At 27.1% G+C, this 26,815-nt stretch overlaps 2 protein-coding genes across 2 annotated transcripts; one reads left to right on the top strand and one right to left on the bottom strand.

Moving 5' to 3' along the window:
- The first annotated feature begins 539 nt into the window (after positions 1-539).
- Positions 540-2,264, top strand: LOC128961317 (ubiquitin-conjugating enzyme E2 Z-like). The gene is made up of 2 exons (XM_054307540.1): positions 540-557; positions 981-2,264. Exon 2 carries the CDS (start codon positions 1,059-1,061, stop codon positions 2,199-2,201), a length of 1,143 nt encoding a protein of 380 aa, XP_054163515.1. The 5' UTR covers positions 540-557; positions 981-1,058; the 3' UTR covers positions 2,202-2,264.
- Positions 2,265-17,997: 15,733 nt separating this feature from the next.
- Positions 17,998-22,842, bottom strand: LOC128961746 (toll-like receptor 6). The gene is made up of 2 exons (XM_054308007.1): positions 19,015-22,842; positions 17,998-18,108 (listed from the first exon to the last, which is right to left on the bottom strand). The coding sequence occupies exons 1-2, from the start codon at positions 22,780-22,782 to the stop codon at positions 17,998-18,000; spliced, it is 3,879 nt and encodes a 1,292-aa protein (XP_054163982.1). The 5' UTR covers positions 22,783-22,842.
- Positions 22,843-26,815: the final 3,973 nt, after the last annotated feature.

Raw genomic sequence — 26,815 nt, forward strand, 5'->3', positions numbered from 1 at the left:
TGCTGTTGTTGTTGTAGTTGTTCACCAAATTAATGTTAGATCTGTTTTTTTGTGACCTTTGTTGCTGTGGTTGATGTGCTGTAGTAGTAGTTGTCGGCCAATGCCTTTCCTCCCAATCCCTGCTCTCAACACTCCTATTAATTTTACGAGTAATGTATTGTTTTCAGGTAATGATCTCTAGAGCCGTATATATATATATAAGTACTGTATATAAGAGCTGTTAAAAGACAATACACGCACAACACATAATATATCGCAAAAATTGTATAAAAATCAGACAAAAATACATAAATTATATAACAACTTACAGGGAATGTGGTATTCATGGGTATGTGTGAGCTATAAATAATAACTACCAAACCATATAATCAGTTTTGCACTTTCATCTCTCTTAGCTCTCTCTCTCTCTCTCTCTCTCTCTCTCTCTCTCTCTCAACAATAGATATGAAAACGAGATATGAAACAAAACACAATTGTATTATTAATTTGTTTAGCTGTTTAGTGGTTGATCAGCACAGGTTAATACTGTAGGAAACGCCTGATTATATGACTTTTCTGTAATTTTTTCATTATTATTAATAATATGATTTAATTATTTTACATACAAAAAATTTAATGTAAATAATATCTTATTAAAAATTTTTTATGAAGTTTTCCGGAAATAAATAGATATTTATCATCATCAACAACAACAAAATTTTTTTACGTTATATATACAGTTTTTATATTTATTAAATAAATCAAAAAACACGTACAATCACGCGCGCATTAATAATACGGTTTGTGTGATAGATAATTACGAGACATGAAAACACGAGTTGTATGACTAAAAATATAATACATTCATTTAATACACATACAAAAAACTGTAATACAAATTGAATTTCAAACCGTTATTTCCAATGATATTATACAATACAATACTAAAATATATCAGAAACTCTGATTTGTATTAATTTTTTTTGTCTGTGATTTTTGAGATCAAATTTGAATTCATTGGATTCAATCAACAGAACAGCAAATAAAACACAAAGAAAAAGAGAGAGAGAGAGAGAGATATGTCAGGCCTTAATAGGACACATATCACCAGAATTATGAAGGATTTGGTCGAGTTTTATAGAGAGACATCAAAACAGATTTTTTTGGTCACAGAAGACACCGATATTACCAAAATTCATGCCATCATCTTAGGTCCCGAAGGAACGCCATACGAAAGCGGATACTTTTATTTTCTGTTGACAATACCATCCGATTATCCGCTGAAACCGCCAAAAGTCAAGTTTATGACTACCGGTGGCAACAAAGTTCGCTTCAATCCTAACCTATACTCTTGCGGTAAGGTATGTCTGAGTATTTTGGGCACTTGGAGTGGACCAAAATGGACAGCTGCTCAGACACTGTTTACAACACTACTGTCCATTCAGTCGCTGATGAATGAGAAGCCCTATCACAACGAACCGGGACATGAAGAGAAATCTAACAGAAAGCGCCACAAATCGGATGTCTCGCAGAAAGTCCAGAACTATAACGATGTGATTGCGTTTGAAACGATGCGGGTGGCAGTCATTGGGATGTTAGATGAAAACAGTACCGATACTAGAAATATGCCTGAAATGCTCAAAAACATTATTGTTGCCCATTTCAAGACAAACTATGAATACTATGAACGAACTGTCCGATCGCGGCTACACATGGATCACAAGGCAATGGAAAATCCGCACGAAATGTGGTCAGGTTTGAGAAACGGTAATAAATTATTTCAATATAAAGACCTACTGAACAAATTGCATGCATTGAAGACACGCTATGACATTGTGTGCGACATAAACGATGACAACTACAAGTCATCTACTGCTAAGCCCAGAGCTGGTACGTCATCGATGTCCTCTACAGCGCCAGCAGCCGAAGCACCGAAACTGAAGACTATCGATGTCCCGCCCAATGATCCGCTTATCAGAGGCTACTACGATCTGATCAATCGTACGACTGGCGGTCTGACCATTACTGACTTCAGACCCGATAACCGTAAAAACGATGACTATGTTACCGGTAATGATGTCGACTGGTATTACGATGAAAGTCAAAGTCTCGATGAATATGAAGAAGACATCGACGACGACGACGACAAAGAAGTGGTAATTCTGGACAAATCGTCGGACGACGACAACAGTAACAACATTAGTAAAACTATCGACCAATAGGTCGGTGTTATTAAAAGAAAGAAAGATTTTTATGTGTTTTTTGTTTATTTTAGTTATTTTTCAAAAATCTAAATTGTCTTCACTATTGTATTATTTAATATCAAATTAATTATTTTTATTTTCATTTATAATTTTGTAATTTTAATATTATGTGATTTTTATTTACTAATACTGTATTTATTATATAACTTATATGAGTTATTATTATTTTCTTTATTTGTATATATATTATACAACAAATAAAAAAAATTACATTTAATGTTAAATTGAATGAGAAATTAGATAATAATAATAAAAACATTTAAATTGGTTTAATGTTAATTTAATTGAAAAATATTTATACTTTTGTTTATAAATTTATTTATATAAAAAAACTAAATCTAACATAAGTATAAACACAGACATACAGTATATCTCAAGTGTGGGAAACTAATTAAAAATCATTATTTTATGTAAACGTTTCTCTCTTTTTTTTTATTAGTACAGTATTTCTTGAATTTATCGTAAAACAAAATAATTTTCTAAATTAAATTTCTAGATTTTCTTGTTGTTGTTGTCTATTTAATTAAAAATATTTAATTTTGTTAAATTATATATATGTGTAGAAAAAATAGACGGTTTATCAATGGTTTTTTTTAATGAGAGAGAGAGAGAGAGAGAGAGAGAGAGAGAAAGAGAGAGAGAGAGATTACCATATGATAAGAGACAAATGTCAATGTTATTAGCCTATCATTTATTTTAATTAAGTTAAACAGTTATATTTTTTGTTGGATATTCAGTACAGGTTTCAGTAAAATAAAATTGTAATTTGTTTTTTTCTCAACAACAAAAATTTTTTTATAAACTATTAAAACCTACAATTTGTGATATAACATTACTTTATTTATTAAATAAATAAGTGCATCATTAGAAAATTATGATTTTGCAATTTAATAATAATAATACTGTAATAATAAAATACTTACTAATAAAATCTCTATAATGTAGTGTTAAATTGCTATAATATGCTAATGAATTAGGGCTATTGATAAACTTGTTAAATTGTTTATATCAATATAGATATATTAATATTTTTAAAATATAATCTTTTTTTAAAAAAAATTTAACATAACTATTATCTATTTTATTTATAATTATATGTTTCGACATAACTTTTTTGAAAGTAAAGTTTGATGACATGTACAGTAGGCTACAATTTTAGTCAAGTTTTTTAAAAATATATGTATATATATGTTTATACTGTATACTAATAATAACAAGTCAATAGCTATTAGGAAATAGTCGATTGATGTGTATTTCAATGTGTGTGTGTGTGTGTGTAAGTGTAGTGTTGTGTACAAAAATATATGCTAAAACAGTTAGCTTAATAAATAACATTTATAATTAAAATTGTTTCACTTTTCAAACATAATATATATTTATAATAAATATAAGTAGAGTATATTAAATAGCTTTTGGGTACACTTTTTTAATGGTTATCCAACAGATTTGCTAATAAACTAATGTTTATACTGTATTTGTCTTAAAGCAAAAAATAAAATAAAATTACTGTTTGTGACTAACATTAAGTATAAATGATTGACTAAAACAAAATGTTTAATATATATATATATATTTTTTAATAATAATAATATTGATATATTTTTATATTTATGAAATTATATGATAGATAGCAAAGCATAATACAGTATTTTTCAAAAAATCAAATTTTTTAAAAATCAAATAAAAATAGTTTAATGTAAATCCCTTATTTTATTAAATGTTAAATTTAAAATTTAATGAACACAAAAAAGTTGATTAAATCAAATGCTCAATTTTAATCAAATTAAATATTGTAATTTTACTTCATATATATATATATGTTGGTGTAAATTATTTTTTATTAATCTTTTTTGCTTACATATACACATATTTATGTAATAAGAAATTTATCTAAATTGGGATTTTTTTTCTCTCTCTCTTTATGTATTAATTTTATTTATTTGTTAATTAATGCACAGAAAAAACAGCACCAAAAACCGTGACTTCGTATTTTAGTTTTCATTAAATCTGAACTTTGATTTAAATGTTATTATTGGGAAATGTTATGTTAATTTTTTTTGTGCCCCAATAGAGATAGTGTTATGATTGGGAAGTTAGAAATAATTTTTATTTTAATAAATAAAACTATATATAAATATAAAACATTAGAGATAGGGTTTGGACTGAAAATCCTAATTTTATATTTATAATATGCTATAAATTTTTATTTTTTTTATATAAACACTAAAAATCAATATATTATATTATCTAAAAAATTTGCTTAATACAATAAAAACAGGTAATACTGATAATAATAATAATAATGTTGTTATTTTTATATTGATTTAAAAGTTATTTTAGTTAAATTTTTGCCACATATTATTAATGTTATAATGTCTCAATGTAATGATGTTTTATTATTATTATTAATAAAAATTAATGTTTATACAGTTAATATGTATAAAAAAATTTGGTCTATGAAAAACAAAATTGTTATTTAATTTTTATAAATATACTTAATAAAATACATATATATATATATATATATATATATATAAATATATATAAATTTATATATAAATTTATATATAAAGTTATATTACTATATTAATATTACTAAACTATTTTTTATAAAATAATTATTAATGATTTTGATGCGTGTCGTCGTATAAATCGGTATCATCTCTCTCTCTCTCTCTCTCTCTCTCTCTCTCTCTCTTCCAGAAATAAAGTTAGATAAATATTGAAAACAAAATAAATATATATTAATATAATATTTTTATACATTATTTATATTAAATTATTATTTATTTATTTTTTTGCAAACAAAATATGATTATATAAGTTAGTATTAGAGTGAATACAAATATTTTGCTCAATCCATCCCAAACAGGATTTATAATACATTCATATATATTATATAAAATTTTTGTTTTCTCATATAATAATAATACTAAATGTTTTGACCAAATTTTTCTCTATATATAATAATGCTATTATATTTAGTTGTGATTTAAACAATTAGATTAAAGATTAAATATAATATATGTATATATACTGTATATTTATTTGGAAATTAATTAAATTGCAAAAAAATATTCAAACATTTTTGACATTAATGATAAATATATCTAAATTTTAAAATTTGTTTTTTTTGGGTTCAAAACAAGTCTGTATAAATTCACGTGTTATTATTATCATTAAATATGAATATTAGAAATAAATGACTGTCTATGATATAATACACTATAATATCTTAATATTATATATTAGCAATAATAATAATTTAATAGCAGAAAAAAATATCACATTATTATTTAATATAGGCATACATTACAACTATATAATCTACAATATAGTAGTCTATATTTTTACTTTTCATTGACCTCTAAAAGTTGAACTATAAATTGAAAGTAAATTTTATTTTTTGTAGATATTAACTACTGATATTATAAACAATATTATATGTTATTAACATTTAGAGAGAGAGAGAGAGAGAGAGAGAGAGAGAGAGAGATTGAATTAAATAACTTTTTACAATTCAATTCCCATAACAGGTATTCATTACATGCATATGAAGTTTTTTATAATAAATAAAAAATTCAATAATATATATCATAGTGTATGACATTCAAAATGTGCATAATTTTCAAAGTGAAAAAAATTGTTTGAAAAAAAAACGATTGTATTATATATATTGCATGTTTGGTAAGTCAAACGTAAACCCTTATATTAAATGGTGATATCAATGACGATATATATATAATAAACTGTGTGTATTTGTATGCATTTTATACGAAAATGATTATCATTTAAGGGTTGGCAGTCAACCCATAATATTTTTTTGAGAGCTAACCGTCCTTTTTATATTGAATGCAAAAAACTATCTAATCATTAGTTTATTCAATATTTACTTTTTCAATAATGTATATCCTCTTACATTATAATAATAAACTCTCTCTGAAATTAAAAGAAAATTTTTTATATACTATATATTTAGATTGCAAACAAAAATAAACAACAATAATAATAATAATTCAATTTAAATATATTTTCACACATAAATGTAAAATTCAATGTAATAATAATAATAATATAATTTAAATACAAATTATATTAATAAAATTGCATCTAAGCTTTAAATTTGTAAATATTTACATAATTGCATTAAATTATCATTATATTTTCAAATAAATTATACAACTTAATTTTGATAGCAAATATAATAAATTTAATTTATTTAATATATATATATATATATAATATTTAATATAATATACATATATTTTAATATATAATAAGTTCATTAACATTGTGTATATTAATAATAATATTATCTGTAAATTTCTTAATTTTCTTTAAATAATATTACTGTAATATTAATAGTAATAACAATAATGATAAAAAATTATTTTAATTAATTTCAATTTGTTTTGCATAGCATACAGTATTTAATAAATTATTTTTTTTCTACATTATTTTTATTTTATATCTATAATATATTGCATTACAGAAAAAATTAAATAATGTTATATAAAATATACATTACAATATATACTGTACAATATATACCATATATAACTTACATATATAATTTAAATATATATAATAGACTCCTGTTATATAATATACAGTATATTGATATATAATAAATTAGTTTAGAAGTAATTTATTAGTATTAATATTATTGAAGAAGAAACAGGATTTTTAACATTGAAAAAATAACAAAAAATAAATAATAAAATAAATAAAATATAATACAATGTTATGTATAACGAGAGGAGAATTACACCAACAAAAAATATAATAGTTATTAATAATAATAATGATGAAAAAATAATAAAAAAGCGATAAAAATGTTATAAATAATAATAAAATAATTTTTTAGCCCTTTTATTATTAATAACGATCTATATTTAATAAATTGATGGCACAAATAAATAATTATTTGCTATTATATACAGTACATTACGAAAAAAAATTGAATAAAATAATAACGGCTATCAATAATAAGCAACAATAAAAATTAAAATAACAAAAAATACTGTAAATTAATGATTAATAGGTAATAAAATATAAAATATAATATATTACTGTATATTACAGCATATTATATTGCTTATCATAAAAACAGTTATCCACACAATATTATTAATAAATGTATACTTGATTTTTAAAGGTAAAACCACACCATTTAATGGGAAAGCCCTACAATCCATCCATCCATCCATCTATGCATACATACAATAAATAACAGTTAGTCTCATCTCTTATGCAAAATAACGACAAAATATATTTTATAAAACAAACAAAAAATTAACAATAATTAATAGAAAAATAAAACAATATTGAATTGTTTACAGCAATTTATAACAGGCAAACAAACAAACAAAAAAGTTTACTAAAAATTAACATTTTTTTGTTTGTTTCTTAGTTTATTTGTTGTTAACATTAAAAAAATTAAGAAAAACTAAACTAAAATACTATACGATATAATCCGTTTGATAAATACTTTAACAATTAAAAGAAATAATTCCTGAATTTATATATTATTTTTTATGCATCAAAAAATTTATTATTATTATATAATCTGTACATTAAATATATCTCATTTATTACAAACATTTTTAGTAAAGTTTTTATTGTTTTATAACCCCAATCGATAAGGTATATTTTTTGTATTTATTGAGATTTTTTTGTTTACTGATATTGTTTTTTTGTAATGTTAAAATTTATAGCTATGTACACTGGCACTGGTATTATTTTATTTTTATATAAATAAATAGGAAATTCCTTTAATCAAGAAATAGAAAAATAAAAAAAGGATAAAAATGGATATTCGGGCAAATTTAGGGCTGACCTGTCAATTATAAACATTTGTCTGTCTATATATGTATGTATGTATGTATGGATGTGTATGTGTGTGTGTCTTGTAGTTAATACTAATGGTTTTATTTGGTGAAGAAAAGCGAGGCAACAGAGAAATGCTTTATATGGTTAGCTTTGTATCTATAATTTGATGCTATTCTCTCTTTCTCTCTCTCTCTCACTCTCATTATGAACAATGCATTTTTGGTTAGATATTGTATAGAAGAGGCTAAACAATTGATTGGTAGTAAGCGAGTGATTGAAGGAAAGAGAGAGAGAGAGAGAGAGAGAGAGCATCACTTATCTAATACTAGATTCCTGTAGTCTATTGTTGTGAATAACATCTCATGTGATGTTTTTTGTGTGTTAAAAGTTGTGTCCAAAAGAATCGGCAGAATATTCCTCACATTTAATCTTTGCTTTTATTTCACAACTATCGATGAGTCGATCCATTGGTTTTGTATATATATGGGTTAAACCGTATGGCGTGTGTATGTATGTATGTATGTGTGAGTGAGTGTGTGTGTGTGTGTGTGTGTGTGTGTGTGTGTGTGTGTGTGTGTGTGTGTGTGCTGTATAAACAAATCATTGCTAACTTAATAATAGAAAGGGTCCACAATTTGTTCACTCACTTGTACTACCATTGTATGTGTGCCATAGTATTGTACATACATGTCCTATGGTCACATTTGCTACATGTGCTATCATATCATTTGTTTTGTGTGTGTATATGTCTGTATATTTTTGGAGAGTTGTTGTATTTTAAGATAAATATATTTTGACTCATTTTTCTTACAAATGCTATGCTTTTTATTATATTAGTAAATAAGTTGAAAGAAAGAGATAAATTTTTTGTTTGTTTGTTTGAAAAAAAACTTATTGATTATATGTTTGATATGTTAGGCAATGGTAAACAAATAACAGACAAATATATATAAAATATATATCTATCTTTTAATACGGATAGTTAAGTGCATTGTTTAGGAATAGCCTATAGGTTTGCCATAAGTAAAAATGATGATGTGATGTGCCAGTGATGCCAACTGTGTATATCACCCATACATACATACAATTCAATATAGTATTTACCATACGGTGTGTCATACATGGAGGTGAGTGTCAAATAGGTTTTATGAATATCTCTCTCACTTTCTCTCTCTCTCTCTCTCTCTCTCTCTCTCTCTCTCTCTCTCATCATTGAATGAATAGTATCGACACAAACGTCGAAACATAGCTTTTTAATGTATTTTTAGCACACATTTTATGTGTCGCTCACTATTTTCCAGTAATACTAGTGAAGTATTTTTTTCTGTTGCATTATATTTAATGCTTAAATATATTGGATTTATATATATATAAGAAATAGAGAGATAAACACAGGAAAAAATCGATTGACAGCTCATTGGACTGTTAGTCCACACATAGTCACACACACACACACACACACACACACATACCACACACACACACACATACCACACACACACACACACACACACACACACACCACACACACACACACACACACCACACACACACACACACACACACACACACACACACACACACACACACACACACACCACACACACACACACACACACACACACACACACATACATACATACATACATACATAAACACACATACATACATACACACACATACACACACATACATACATACACACACCCCCCAAATAAATGTTGGCCATCAATGATTGAGAGCGACGCTTATCCCTTATAGACAATAAGCGATTGTGAAAACCTATGAAATAAATATAAATTGAAATATAAAATAAAATAAAAAAAATATTTTTTTTTCTTTTCTCTTATTTCTCTATAATTTATCTTTTGGTTAACATTTATAAAATGATTGTTAAGATTGTTATGTATGTTGTTGTGTTATGTTGTGTGTGTGTGTGTGTGTGTGAGTAAAGTCTGAAATTATTAAGACATTTAGATATATATTATATATATTATATATATGCGTTGAGTGAATGAATGAGAAAATTTTGCGAAAAACGCGAACCGAAAGTTAATTTCTGATTACTCTCTCATCTATGCTTTCATCCCTATTCCCAGTACTGGTATGTTATGTGTTAGTTGTGAGTGAGTGAGTTAGAGTTAGAGTTAGAGAGAGAGAGAGAGAGAGAGAGAGAGAGAGAGAGAGAGAGAGAGAGAGAGACGGCGATGAAAAGAGAAAGTAAAAGAAAGTTGTGATGAAAGTCACAGTTGGCTTAAATTAAGGCTTCAAACTGGAAGATGTTTGCTTCACACAGACATACCAGTGCTCGCACTCACTTAGAGCTAAATATTTATACGGACAGACAGAACAAAAAAGATGGATAGATAGAGAAGCGCATCACTTGATGACCAAAACATTGTACATTAAGAGTAGTTTGTATTAGAGAATACTGTTAATAATAGTTAACGACATGAGTGTGTGTGTGTCGACAGTGAACTTGTCTATCGGTTATATGTAGTCCTAAATAAAGAGTGACTACAATAGACATAAAAGCGCCGGCAGTTAATGGACAGTCATTATAAATGGGCAGTCAGTCAGTTAGTCAGTGATTGTAGAAAATGTGTAAAGTGGTAATGGAAATAACTATTATGTTATTTTAATTTTTACTATCAAACATCTATTAAATACTAATAAAATAAATTTATAACATATACAGTATATATATATATATAAATAGCGTATATATTTAAGCAAAATTGTCACTAAATTTATTTTATGAATAATCAGTTAAATAATCGTCGGACGACTGGTGAACGGCATACATAATACCACCGAAGCTATAGACCATTAGTCCACCGATAATAACACTTCCGACGACCAGATATTTGAAAAATTTGTTTCGATAACCGATTTCCAATTGGTTGGCCTCAGTGTCGTACTGTTTGGCCGTTCCCTCCAACAGTTTGGCCGTCTCTTCAAACGATTTGATACTTTCGTTCAGATTATTAGTTTTGCCTAAATTGGTGTCCAATTGTTTTGACAATTGTTGCGATTTTTTTGTCAAATCTTTGACCATATTTTTCCAAATAATAATAATAATATGATATACAGTAATTAGTAAGTGTTTAGTAATTATATAATAAATCAGTAGTTTATTTGGTTATATAATACTAATGAAATGATACTTTTAATTATAAGTCAACATTAGTTTTGTGAATGTATTCTGGGTTAATGTTTGAAATTATATTTTAAAAATAATAATATTAATTTTAAAGTCTCGTGTAATAATAATTATAATGAAATAATCAATAATAATTATCAGTATTAAAATAAAATACAGTAGATATAGTTTATATTATTATTAATAATAATATGTTGTTGTCTACATTTTATTTTATTATAATTACTAATATTTATCGGATGTAATCAATTTTATTCAATGATTAGCAATTAATTTGTTGTATAACATAGAAATTTAACAAATATTAGCAATAACAATACAATATTGAACATTATTAAAATATTGTATATACACATAAAGTATATACAGTGTATATATATATATTATATTTATTAACATTTTTTATTAGTCAATAGCCGGTTATAATAGCAATAGTGATAATAATAAGCAAATGTCTTATTAATCAATCAATTGTTTTCAATTAAAGCTCAGAAGTTGTTCGCCTTTTTTCTGTCTAACAATTAGTTGAGTTGTATTGTTGTTGTGTTTGTTTCAGACAAATAATGTGTTCAACAAATAAAAGCAATTCATTATTAACTAATAAAAAAATATATATAAAATAATAAATATAGCAAATAACAAACAAACAAAAAAAACAAAAGGACACACACATATACATACAGTCAAATCTAACAACAAAAATAATTCAATGAAAATTTATTGCAACTAATTATCCACTGTTTTTTCAAAATGAGAAAAAATAAAATAAAAGACTTCCTTATTAATGCCAGTATTATATAATATAGTTTTATTTAAATAAATAAATATTTTATTTATTTATTTTTTGCAATTTATTTTACTTTAGTTTTAAATTTAATTGTTAATTAGTTTAGAGAAAATAATAATAATAATAATATATTTAAGATACAATTGTATAGATAAGCAACAAAAAAAACATTGTATTGTAAAGTAATATTTCAATTAAAAAAATTATTAAATTTAAATATTTAATATAATATTAATTGCACTATAATATGTTATTTTATTTGAAAATTTTCCTAGAACAAATTAGACTAAAATACAACAAAAATAATTATAAATCTTTCCTTTAATATTTTTAGGCTAAACTAATCCATGAAAGCATTAAAATTAAAATTTATTTATATATAAAAAAAAATTATTTTAAAAAAACCTAATGTCTTTAGTAATATATTTTTATGAAAATTAATGGCATATAATAAAAGAATTAAATTTGTTTATCCATTAATGTGATTGAAATCTCTCTCTCTCTCTCTCTCTCTCTCTCTCTCTCTCTCTCTCTCTGTTTTACTCACTGACTCATACATGTACTAACACACACACACCACTCACTGACTCATTCGCTTATATCAAAGGATTTTTTTATATTAGATGTAGTTTTTATTATTAATTTAAACAAATGTTTAAAATCTCTAATCGATATGCAAATGGGTCTCTCATTAGAAATTTAAGTTTTATTTTATAAATATTATATATGAAACAAACGATTATAAATGAGTTACAATTTGACCGCTGATACTGTTTTGTATGACTTATCATACATAGCTTGAAGTGTGTGTGTAATACTGTATCTAAATATAGTAGTAATAGCAGTAAAATCTATATTAACATTTCAGTCATACAATTTTACATATTAATAATAATAATTTAAATTTAAATGAAATTTTGTTTTATATTAATTTTCTATAACTGTTTTCCAGATAATGTTTTTGTGGGGGAAAACCATAACGTTTATTATTCACCCCTTTTTCCAGTAAAAATGTTGGGGTAAAGAAATATCATTAGAAATATAATATAATATAAAATTGTATAATAATGAGTGAAACAGTTTAGATAACCCCTCCATTCACCCCATCATCCATGAGCTCTCATGTATGGTATATATCTTTCATAAGGAGACATTAAAAATAGACAATAATACTCAAACACAGATAAAATTTTCAAACATAAACTAAATAAATTACAGATGAATTGTTTTAAAAGTATAACACACACACACACAGAGAGAGAGAGAGAGAGAGAGAGAGAGAGAGAGAGAGAGAGAGGAAAAGCAGAAATTGTTTGACAATTTAAATATATATATACAAACACACTTTATGTACCATTTATGAAATGTTTGTATATATATATATTAATATATACTAAATATATATTAAATATATATAAACTATATATAGTGACACTTTTAGCTAAACAATATTTTTCACTTACAAACTCTCTTATATCATATATATTATATAATAATAACAACTCTTTTATTATAAAACTTTTATTTATTCAGTGAAACGCCTAAAATCTACTGTCTTTTTAAGGTTCACGTGATTCATGTTATTCGCAATGATTTAATGGCTAACACACAGAATATTCTGTATATATATATAGTATGTCTACTATATTGAGACCAAACTGTTTGACAAATTCATGATATCGTTATATTACAAACTTCTCGATATATATATATATATATTTCTCTTTCTTTATTTTATTTTGTTGTTGTATTTCTTATAAATAATTTTTTTTTCAGCAGAAAACACATAAAAGTCTTTAACTTAGATTTTAACTCTATTTTCAATCTCTCAGTTTAAATCGTTTTCCAGACTTTTTTTACTTTAAAGTAAAGTGTATATACAGTACTGTTTATACTATTTATATATATATATTTTATTACATGAAAAAAATTATTTTTATTTATTTTTTATATCATATATCAGAGTTGTTTTTCTTTAAATACAAGAAATTGCTTTTAATATATTAGCCATATCATTTAATTATTTATTTTTTTTCTGAAAATAATGACTACCCTATTTTAAAAATATTTTTTTAATTTTTAGAATATATTATTTTTTTAAATCATAATGAATTTTGTTAGTTTTATTTAAAAAACTAATAATGTTATAAATTAAAATATACCACAAATTAATCAAAAAATATTAATTTTTATTTATAAATTTTAATCTATAAATTATATATTGATTATTTAAGTAATTTATTTTAATATACATTTATAATATTTATAGATAAAATAAATAAATAATATTTAAAAATATTATTTTTATATACTATTTTTTATATATAGTATATATTCAAAAATGATTTTTCTATTATTTAAAAATTTATATTATAATGTTATTCCTATTGAATATCGAGAGATCATAAACTAAAAATAATATTTACAATTTTATTCAAATTAATTATTTCAATTTAGTAATATAAATAAATATAAATATATAAATATTATCAAATAAAAACTGTATAGAAATTTTTATAATTTATTAGATTTTAATATTTATGAGATTAATAAATAAATAAAATACTATAAAAATCGTCACTGACTTAAACAGAAAATAATTTCAATAAATTATTAATATATTCATTCAATAAACACGATATAAAACTTCAATTAAATGTCTCTTTTCAACTATTATATACAGTATATATATATAATATATATACCAACAAAATAATAAAATAAAAACATTGTCACACATATAAATCATTTGGGAAATGGCATTAATTAACTATTTATTTCCCAAATATATATATGACTTTTTTAATAGTATAATATATATATACAACATATAAAGTATATACAGGTATATCTAAGCCATCCATAAGCCTAACCCATTTAATAAATATGTGAACAAATTATAGTTAAATGTTTGCCTACACTTGAATGTTAGAATTTTATTTATAAATACAAATAAATACTAAAAATATTTAGAAAAAAATAGTATATATCATATGTATATAAATATATTTTGTTAATTCAAAATCAAATATTTTATTTATATATCTATATTGCCATTGAAATACACACTCGGATGTCAAAACTGGTTAACCAATCGGTTGGGTAAATGTCAACGATTACCCATCAATAGTCATCATAATCAGTGAGTGTTTGCACTGTTATACATATAGATGGCGATCCGCCTACCAGTTGTCCCCTTAAAAACTATATTTTGTTTCAACAATTTTGTTGTGTGCGAAATACAAGCTAAACGACTCTCAGAGATACCACTGCTCTGTGTGCTCAACACATACACAATGAATGCTCTGGTATTTTGCAGTTTAAATGTATTTTTTTTCTCTCTCTCTCTCTCTCTCTCTCTCTCTCTTCTAAAGAGTACTGTTTTTGAACATTTTGAATACCAGTTCACTTCAATTGCTGTCTACTCTTTAAAAAAAAATCAGTCAATACTTCTCTTTCAGGCAATAGTAGAGTTGACTTTTTAAAAACCAATTTTTGCCAAAAACACTGGCAATTGACTTACAAGAAAAAACTAACTACATATAGATATCTAATACATATATGTTTTCGGTGTGTGTCTGTGTGAGAAACCTTGTGTAGAGGAAAGGGAGACCACAGCAGCAACATATATATATACAGTACATACAAACATACACAACACTCCTCTACAGTATATTACATAAAACCCAAAAAACACTAATATTATAAAAGAGAGTTTTGTAGACTAAAAACACTGGGAACCAGAAAAATAAAGTGCATATAATTTAAAAACCCAACCAAACAAAGCGCAAGTAGTTTTGCATAATATGTATATAATATATATGCATATTATATGCCTCTAAACATATCACTCATATATATACTGTATATATATATATATATATATATATATATATATATATATATATATTTGTTGGGCTAATGAAGGAAACACTCTTGAAGTCAAATAGATATACACAACTGATAGCTATATACAGCTGTATATATATATATAACTTATATATTGTGTTGTTTACAACAACAACACAAATCACAGTTTTGTTAAGATATATTCAAAGTAATAATAAAAAAAATTTTTTATTATATATTCAACAAAAAAATAAAAAGTTTTTTTTCTCACACAACTAATGAGCCGATCGTCGCAATTGTTTATAATAATAATAATAATAATGTTTTTTTTTTGTTTCTGATTTTGTTATTATTTTGTTAACAATTTTCAAGCGACTAATTGCTTGAAGAGAGAAATAAATTCATAAAATCTTTTGCAAATTAAATGAATAATTTTTAAAATTTTTATTTTATTTCTATTTCTATTACTACTAGTTTTCTATGGATAAAACCCATCCGTAAAATATATGTTTATTAAGTAAATATAATTTTTTTATAGAAAATTTTTGTTATATTGAAATTATCCTTAAGTTTAACAAAAAAAATCTTTTTTCTTTTATAATAAATAATATTATAATTCTACCGTTAAAATGATAATTACCATTTAATTTGTTTGCTTAATTTGAATTTGAATAATTTTTCAAAAAAATAAATATTTTTAAGGCAATTTTTGCCATATTATAATTTACAGTATTATTATTATTTATACTGTATATATTATACTGTTATTCATGTGGAGGTTTAATCATAATTATTATTGTTGAGTACCGTTAGTTATTTTTGTTGTTGAAAAATAAATTTACTAATTATAATTGACGACTATATATATATTTGTGGAAATAAATTTTTTTTATAATTCAAGTATAAGAGGGTGAAAAATAAATATGTATAATATTTATATGTAAATAACATATACACTTATATAACAAAAAATTATAGTATATTCAAATTAGTTAATTTTTGGTATTGTATTACTTTAAATACATAGTCATCAACAACGACTGGCATATTTTGTATGGGATATGGAAATATGATAGACTGTTTTGTTGACAATTTAATTACTATTCAACAATAAGGTAATTGTGAGCCSGGTTTATGTTGAGATAGATATAGAGAGAGGACTCATATTATAATTTATTTTGTAATCAGTTATAATTTATATATACATTTTACTCATAAGATTTTGACAAATATATTATATTAAGTATATGCATATATAAAAATTATACATATACTGTAAATAATAATGTTAAKCAACAACAAAAAATATACTGTATATATATATATCATAACATAACATAACTATACATTTCAGGAAATTTGAAACAAAAGTTTTTTAAAAACAACTAAAATAAAACAGCAAAACAAAACAAAAAACTAATAAAAAGAAAACAATTTGAGTCAAAATATATTTTCAGTTATAGTTTTTTCTAATTATAAACTGCCTGTTGTTGTAGTAGTTGTTGTTTGACTGTCATTATATTATACAGTGTTATGGATTACAATTTACAACTAACTATGATATAAACAATTATAATAAACCATATAAGTAAATTGTAATATAAATTTATCATTCAATTTGAAAACTATATTTTCATTTACTTTATATAATATATATTACATTTTATATCATATATATACTGTAAATATGTTTTTTCTGTGTAAGTGAACTGAATGTCAAAAAATTCATTATTAAAACCCTCGATAACTATAGCTAGTTATGTGTTGGCATTCATCAGATGCTTATTATTATTATTATGATCTGACAAACAAAGAGATCATATCTCGTCTCATCCTTAATATGATGTGTGCGTGTCTTAGCCGTTAAGGTGATGGACAGGCAGTCAGTCAGCATTTCCACCGGCAATACCACTGTATATGACAGCATCAACAGCAGCAACAACAACAAGATATTAAACACATAAAGAAAGTTTTAAGTACAGTAGTATATGACAGATAAAAAAACTCGGGGATCCGATCGTAGAGATTAATACCATAAAAATAAATATAATATAATATTGTATATAAAGAGAAATGAAATGAACGGCAAATAAAAAAACAGCAAATCTCGTCATGAAATGTATTCATTGACTCAATCCGTGTGTATGTTTTCGCTTAAGACTTAGATCCAGAAGAGAAAACACTGTCAACACATTAGAGACAACATTAAGATTTGACACGAATGATGACGAAAGAGAGAGAGAGAGAGARAGAGAGAGAGAGAGAGTTATTGAGAAAATTATAAGAATATTCTCTAATCAATAATAATATTTTATGCGATTATTTCTATGCYATCTCTCTCTCTCTCTCTCTCTCTCTCTCTTAACTGTTTTKATGTGTTTGGAGTGTATATTGTAGTGAATGGTATGATATGAATCACACGGAATAATATTCAAATGAGAATTATATATATATATAATATTTATGCAAAACAATAATAATAATAAATGCAATGATATTAATAGCACAATAATAAATAATTTATTCAATTTTTGTCATTTAAATATTATTATAATTATTTATATATATATTTATATATTTACAAAACAATTCATATTATTATTAATTTATATTCTCTTATCATCAGATTTTTCTCTTTGAGAGACAAAACATAACAAATACTAAAAAAAATTATTTGTAATTATTTTTACTTATTTTTCATTTCAATGTCAACAATTATTTTTGTTTATTTTTATAATTATTTTTTTGTTAATTAAATAATTACTTGTATTTCTGGTGTGTTTTGTCTCCCAAAAAAATAAATAATTTATARATTTTTATACATATAAAACTATTTTTTTCATATTAGCAATAATAATAATATTTAATAATAATAATTATGTATATATTTACAACAGCAAAAATTCATATCAATTTTTCCTATAATTTGTTTTCAATTACAATAATAATAATAAATATTAATAATTTTTTTTTCAATATTTAGCTGTATTTTCACAAATAGTTTTTTTCTTCATTTCAAAAAAAAGTTCACAACTAAAACACATTCACAGAAAACAAATTGTTTTTTTTGTTTGTTTGTTTCATAAGTTATTTTGTCAATTAAATTATTAAAAAATATATTAAAACACAAATTGTTAGACAATTTTCGTATTCATAGTCCGCATAAACTCGAGCGACGGCCTGACATCGGGTCCGTAGTTCATGGGTTTCAATTGGTGGCCAGTYCTGGCCGGCGGCATCAGATACCGGAGCTTTTCCCAGAATCGTCGTTCGCCCCACTGGACAATCGGCACCGATTGCAGACACAGTCGGGTGTCGGCATCCAAATCGGTCATATTATACTTGTCCAACAGGACGGCCACTACACGATGATTTTTGTTGACCTGTGCCTCCCGGTGCGCCGCTTTTAGCTCAAATAGACACCATTCACTTTTAAGAAAGTGTTCCGACAATAGTATAACCGTACGATGACTGCACTCAATAGCYTCGGTAATGGCTTCGGCCATATAGACGCTCATCGGTAGATCGCGATAGCGTAGACACAGCCTATACGGTGGTGGACCGCACTCCAGTTCCGGTGCCAATATCTGTGCAATGAATGACTCGTCTTTCTTACAATAGGATACAAAAGCGTCGAACAGTTTTTCGGTTTCGGGTGTATATCGTGTCCTCTGAAACAGYCGAACCCCGTATTTACTATATATCCATACTTTAAGCTCTTTGCGATAAACACAGCACAGTATGAACATCAAAAATATTATACACATTATCACAATAATTATAATAAGATAGTCGTTGGACAGTGCACTGGGCAGAAATGATACGCCAGCACCGGCCGCTTTTTCGTTGTGTCCCAATCCAGAATAGATCAGATCGGCCGATGTCTGATTGGCACACGATGTGGCATTTACGTCCCAGATACTGGTGCCCAGCGTACCAGTACTATTGTAGCACCTGATCTCGCGTGTGTCCTGTAACATACCGGTGCTGTAGTTGATGACCCATTGTTGAAACTGTTCCATATATCGACATTCGCACGACCAACGATTGTTGGCCACATACAGACCGGTAAGTCTAGTATTGAATGTACTGAATGTCGACACTTGAAACTCGACTAACATATTGTACTCCAAGTGCAACACTTGCAGTGATTTCAGATGAATAAACGTATTGTTGTTAATGGTGTTAATACGATTGTGCTGGAGATACAGTTCCCGGAGATAAAACAGTGGCGAAAATTCATAACCATTTAGTTGAGTCAGTTCGTTGTACTCGAGATGAATCACTTCCAGATTAACCAAACCGTTGAACGTATTATTACCGATACTATGAATGTTGCTATTGTTTAGATGCAAGTGTCGCATATTTTTTCGTCCAATAAACGTATGACTGGTCAGCGTATAGATATCGTTACCGTCCATAAACAATGCWGTGACATCCATGGGCAATCGGGGCGGTATGTTGTTATAGTTTTTAGCTGAACAATCAACTACATTGGTCGACCATGTTTGGTCATAATAACAGGTACAGTTGTCTGGACAGGTCATCTCGCAATCGCAAGCGTCAAACTCGCAACAGTGACACAAAGCAAAACAGTGACTCTTGTATGGACACAAAAACTGCGATGAGTTGGCCCGAGTTAGCGGCACTGTTGACTGTTGTTTGGCAAACGCCAGCTGACACTCAATTTGCTGGACGTCGACCATACGCGGGTACTGCCGRGACTCGTCCAGTGTGGCCACCCGTTGCAACCATTCCATTGTACAGTCGCACAGATAGGGATTACCGCCGACACTAAACTCGGGCAACGGTCGTCTCAGCGGCACTTTGCTGAGCCGAAATGCATTTATATCTAAAGTGGACAGTTTGTTGTTGGTCAGGTCAGTCCGCGTTAGGTTTTGTTTTTCCATAAAAGTGAACGGCGCTATCCGTTTGATAAGATTACTGTTCAACAGTACACTCTCGATGCCATTAGGCAGAGAACTGGCATCGATTTCGCCAATCCGATTGACACTGGCGTCCAGTGTCCGCAATTTCAGTACCGATTCCAACTCAAAATAATTGCCCAACGAGTCGATYTGATTTTCGTGAATATCCAACCATTGYAGTCCAATAGGTATCAGCGCATAGTCGAACCAACCGATTTTATTAACCGATATATTCAACATCAATAGATCCCGAAGATTGCTGAACAAACCGTTGATGTCGACAATGTAGTTGCTGTCCAATCGTAGGGCATGCAAATCGGGAACGTCGTCAAAAGATCCCTGTTCGATGCCCTGGATCTTATTTTTGGCCAAATTCAGTATGCGAAGTGACGGTAGATCCTGGAAGACACCTTTCGATAGGTTTCCAATTTGATTGGCCTCCAGATTCAGACCGTACAGCTGTTCGTTGCTCCGGTAGCTGGCGTTGGCGATATCGTTGATACGATTGTATGAAAGATCAAGACTACGCAAAAACTGTAGATTAGTGATAGCCGTCGGAACACTTTCCAGTCGATTGGACGACACGTTTAGTTCCATTAGATTAGTAATGTTTTTAAAGGCTGTGCCGTGAATGAAGTCCAACTTATTGGAGTCGAGGGCCAGCATATTAAGCACATGAAGACCCGATAGAGACAGTGAATCGATACGTTGGAGCCGATTATGACTGAGGACTAGTGTATGAAGATTGTAGAGCGACTGGAAGGCATTGTCGGCAATGGTCTCGATCTCGTTGTGATGAAGTTGAAGCACTTCCAGTGAGTACTGATTGCGAAAAGTTTGGGCATCGATACGACTGAGCCGATTGTGCGACAGATCCAATTGGATSAGTCGTATTAGATCGGAAAACGTATCGGTATTAATCCAGTGTGTGGTGATCTCGTTGTGACTTAGATCCAGAAGCACCATTTGGCCCAATTGGTTGAATAGGCCGGGCGGCAGTACCGATATGCTGTTGTTTTGTAAGTAAAGTTCTGTCAAACTGGTMGACACAGATTGAAAAAATTTCGGCGGCAATGCCACCAACTGGTTGGCCGACATGTCAAGTATGGTCAGTCCGGACAGACCGGCCAGCGATCCTTCTTCGGCCCGACTGATCTGATTGTGATGCAGTGACAGCATCTGTAGTCGCGATAATAGACCAAAACATCGGTCGGTAAGCACTTTGATTCGATTGTAAGACATGTCCAACTGGTTAATGGAGTCCAGTTTACACTGTAATTGCACTCTATCTCTGTTTTTCGATGAAAACCCGACACTAACCACCTCTTGGAACAGATTGCCGGTAAGGTTGACAAACTGGAGCTCCTGTAGGCCGCAGAACAGCGATTCGGGCAGCCATGAGATGGCATTCGTGGACAGATCGATACGCTGGACGCGAGGCACTGGCGTCAATAGGCCGCCGGTCGGTATCTTGAGCTGCAGGTCACCCCACTGTAAGTTATTGGAGCGCACCGTCAGGTTGCGCAACTGTGACAGCCCGGCGAAAGTAAGCAGTGGAAGTTCGGGCAGTTTGCACCGGTCGATGTTCAGCTCCCGGAGCTGAGTCAAGTGCTCGAACGAACGGTTCGATAAGGAACTCTCAAACAGTATATCATCACATAAGATATGCAGACCAGCCGTATGCTGGGCCTGTATTAGACTAAAGTTGGTGCTATCGAAGGCACCGTTAATTGTCCTCAATTTACACGTCAACTGTACACTATCACCGGCGCTACCGCTGCCACCACCAGTGCCAGCATCGGCACTGGCTCTCCATTCACAGTCCTCTGGAGCCACATATCTGACAGCATTTACTGACCAGCGATGGCTGGGCTCAGTGATCAACAGTAACACTAACTGTGTGACCAGTGCTGTGATAATACCACTGTAGTAATAGTGGTGATTGTGATGGTGTTGTTGTGTTAATGATTTGGTTGTCATTTTTAWTTGAATTCAATGTATTGTCCGATTTTATTCAAAGACAATAATAATTAATTGAAGATTTTTAATATTTTTGTTTGATGTCAGAAAAATTATTATTTCAAATAATTTATTATTAAAATCAAGTGCTTTACTGTGTAAAGCATTATTTCACCAGTTTTTCTATCTATCTTTCTCTGATGAAACTACTGGTGCCGTATAATAATAATAATWATTATTATTATTTCAAGTGTTGGTCAACACATAATTTTGTTGTTATTGATATAATGATAAAATCACAGATAATATTCCCATCAAGTTTTCAATTATTATTATTATTATTATTAATATAATTATTATCTATAATTATCGGGTGTCTGTCCTTTCGACAAATCATATCAGTGTGTGTTTTATTTGATGAGAGCGCACATGTAGTTTAATTTTGTAGACAAAAATTAAATGATGATATTTCACCAGTTGTTAAACACATTATTATTAATAATATTATAATTAATATTATTTCTTATTAAATTAATATAATAATAATWATTATTATTAGTATTTTATGTTAAACTATTTTTTTCTGTTTGAAGAAAATCTTTAAGTTTCAAAATTCACTGTAAAATACATTTTCACTAAAAAAAAACTTTAGTTTATATATATTATTACAAAACACATATCATATGTAAGTCCAATGGTTTGTAGGCTGTATTCTCACATACAGTTTGTTGCTTTTATTACTATTATTGCCTCTAAACTCTCAGAGCAAACGATAGCCCCAGAGCTCAGGCATATCTCTTCTGGTAACAAGAATTTTCAGTCTTTATATATTTATATATAATATAAGTACAGTATTACTGTATATTGTATTTGAAAGCAGTAAATGTATGTATGAGCGGATAAAAATCATAAAATCCAACCAAACTGTTTGAACGCTCACTCAATACTGAACTAAACAGCGATTCTGTTGGACTGGAAATACCAGTTCGCCTGAACACAGAGTATGTTAGCTCTCTCTCTCTCTACTTTAGATGAAACACCAGTATCTGAGACCCAACGAAGCGCTTGCGCTACAAGCCTGCGCCCAAACTGCCCCAAACACACACACACACACACACACAGAACCATACTATTTGGGAAAAACTACAGCCGACTGTTATGGCAAAAATGATAGTCTCTTCATAAGTCCAAGTGCTAGCCTACTGTGTGTATGTATTTGTGATGACCAGTGCTTGAGACTAAAATATATATTCAAAATAAAATATTTTTCAAAGATTTTATTTAATATTATAAAATTAGTTATACATTGAATACATTTATATTTGGTTTTATTGTAACTTTTAAAAAGTTTTTACATATATTTTTAAACTTATTATTATTATTATTATTATTATTATTATTATTATTATTTTTATTAAGAACTCTTTATTTCTTTTTCTAATAATTTTAATCTATTTAAACAATAATTAAAATTTTATTTTTAAAAAAATAATACATTGCATTATCGTTTATTTATTAAAATTATTTTGTTTTATGTATTTTCACAACAACAAAAACTGTACCAAAAATTTATTATTATTATTATTATTATGGCTATTGTCTGTTAAAAGACTCGGTTAAGACAAAAAAATAATAATAATTTTCTCTCTTTTATATTTTGGTTAATAAACATATGAGTTGCGAGTTTCAGAGCACAAGGAGTCGTAAAGGCCTGTCTAGTGTTAACTATTCTATCATAACATATCATATCATATGATATACTGTATATATATAAGTTATATACAACAACAACAGTACAGTATATAATACCTGAGCCCTGTATTTAGCGATGAAACTGGCATTCATTTCACTGTTGTATACAATAAGACAGGTATATATCTCTCTCTCTTTCTTATGATTTTAAAAAACTTTTAATACATACATAAACAGCACGTATATCTGTGCCTATGTTTATGATAAGCTATTATGATATGCTCTACAAGTTATCGCTTTAAGCTATATATGTATATATATATATATATATGCCTATGACTATGTATATCCCTCTATATATCTCGTAATTGCCATTCATCTAACTTTGGCTAAAGAAAAAGCCTTACATACATATTACAGGTACCTGTGCTATTGGCACCGGTATTTAGTCATTAAATTTTAGGGTTTAAGCGTCTGGTCTCTCTCTTAACACACAAAATCTTAAAAATATATGTAAGGCTTATGTCAACTAAAATTATTAACTGATTTCTTCTTATTATTATTATATATATATTTTTTGACTCAGTATTACAACATTATGATTACATCAGAGTATTATTATAATTATTATTACTGTATTACTACAGTATATGTAAATATATTGTATATACAGTAYACTGTTTAAATTATTACTTTACAATTACTTAAATATTTTTTTTGTTGCTATCTCGTTAAATAAATAAATATTTAGCAATTTTGAAAAAATGTTCTCTCAATTTATTATGTATATACTGTATTATTATTATATATTAATTTATATATCGCTTTTAAATACATGTATTTGCTTTAGCATATAAACCAGGGTTGCTAAAGGTTTTCGATTTCAGGGGGGGGTATAGGGGGAGGTAAAATGGCAAAATTTTCGAAAAAGCTTGGGGGGGGGGTATAGGGGGGGGGTGAACATTTTTTATTGCATTTTTAAACGACAATTTTTGCCAAATTTGAGTAAATTCCCATTAAATTCCCATTAAATTCCCATTAAATTCCCATTAAATTCCCAATAAATTCCCACTAAATTCCCACTAAATTCCCGCTAAATTCCCATTAAATTTTCAATAAATTAACAAATAAAAATATTCTCAACTTAATTTCTCAATACTCAAAATGTTTTCTAAATATTAAAAATTGCATAAATATATATATAACAAATATAATTATAATTATTAAATAAAAATATTATTTAGATTTTAAAAAAAATAGTTATTGATTAAAAATTAATGATATAATACTGTATTTATTAAAACGTTTTAATAATAATAATAATAAAATTGGCAGAAATAATTATTAATTAGTTCTAAATAATTAATTTAATTTAAAAATATATATTTTTTTAGTATTTTATATTGAACCATAACTAACACATTTTAATACTGTATTTATTAAAACGTTTTAATAATAATAATAATAAAATTGTCAGAAATAAATAATTAGTTCTAAATAATTAATTTAAGAATATTTTTTACATAGTATTTCATATTGAAAAATAACTAACACATTTTACTATAAAATTTAAAAATATTAAAATATAATAACTTTAAAATTTATGCTAAAAATTTGTTTTCTACTTTTAATAAGAAATAATATATATAAATATTATCATTTATAAAGGCTAAAAAATAAAATAAAATATTTGATTATTTTTTTTGAAAATTGGTGGGAATTTATTAGGGAGCTTTTTTCCTTGTGGAGTGCCCCAACTCTATTTATGTAATATTTAGTTAATATTATTATTATTATTTTTAAAGCACATAACTAACAAATTTTAATATAAAGTTTAAAAATATTAAAATACAATTATTTTAAAATTTATGCTAAAAATCTTAGTTTTCGACTTTTAATAAGAAATAAAATATATATTATCTTTTATAAACAGCTATAAATAAAATAAAATATCATTAATTTTTTTGAAAATTTGGTGGGAATTTATTTTTTAGCTTGTGGAGTGCCCTAACTAGTGTAAATAATGTTAAATTGATGTAATTAAGCATTTTTATCTATTTATTTTCTATACATAAGCTATTAATTTATATTAAAACTAATTTAATATTTATTTTTTTGTTTAATATAAAATTTTACATAATTGAAAAAATTTTCGGCGCCTTCGGCGCCGAAAATTAGTAGGGCCCCCTAACTTTCTGGCTTCAGGCCAGGGGGGTAAAAGCCAAAATTTCTCGATCTCAGGGGGGGTAAGACGTCTTACCCCCTACCCCCCCTTTAGCAACCCTGCATATAAACACCAAACACATTATATTATATATATAAAAAAAAATGAGACGCCTAATCAAGTGATCAGTTTATGCTT

Source organism: Oppia nitens, unplaced genomic scaffold (genome assembly GCF_028296485.1).
Source record: "Oppia nitens isolate AA-2021 unplaced genomic scaffold, nextdenovo-longstitch-racon4-pilon3 scaffold5_pilon_pilon_pilon, whole genome shotgun sequence".
Lineage (NCBI taxonomy): Eukaryota > Metazoa > Arthropoda > Arachnida > Sarcoptiformes > Oppiidae > Oppia > Oppia nitens.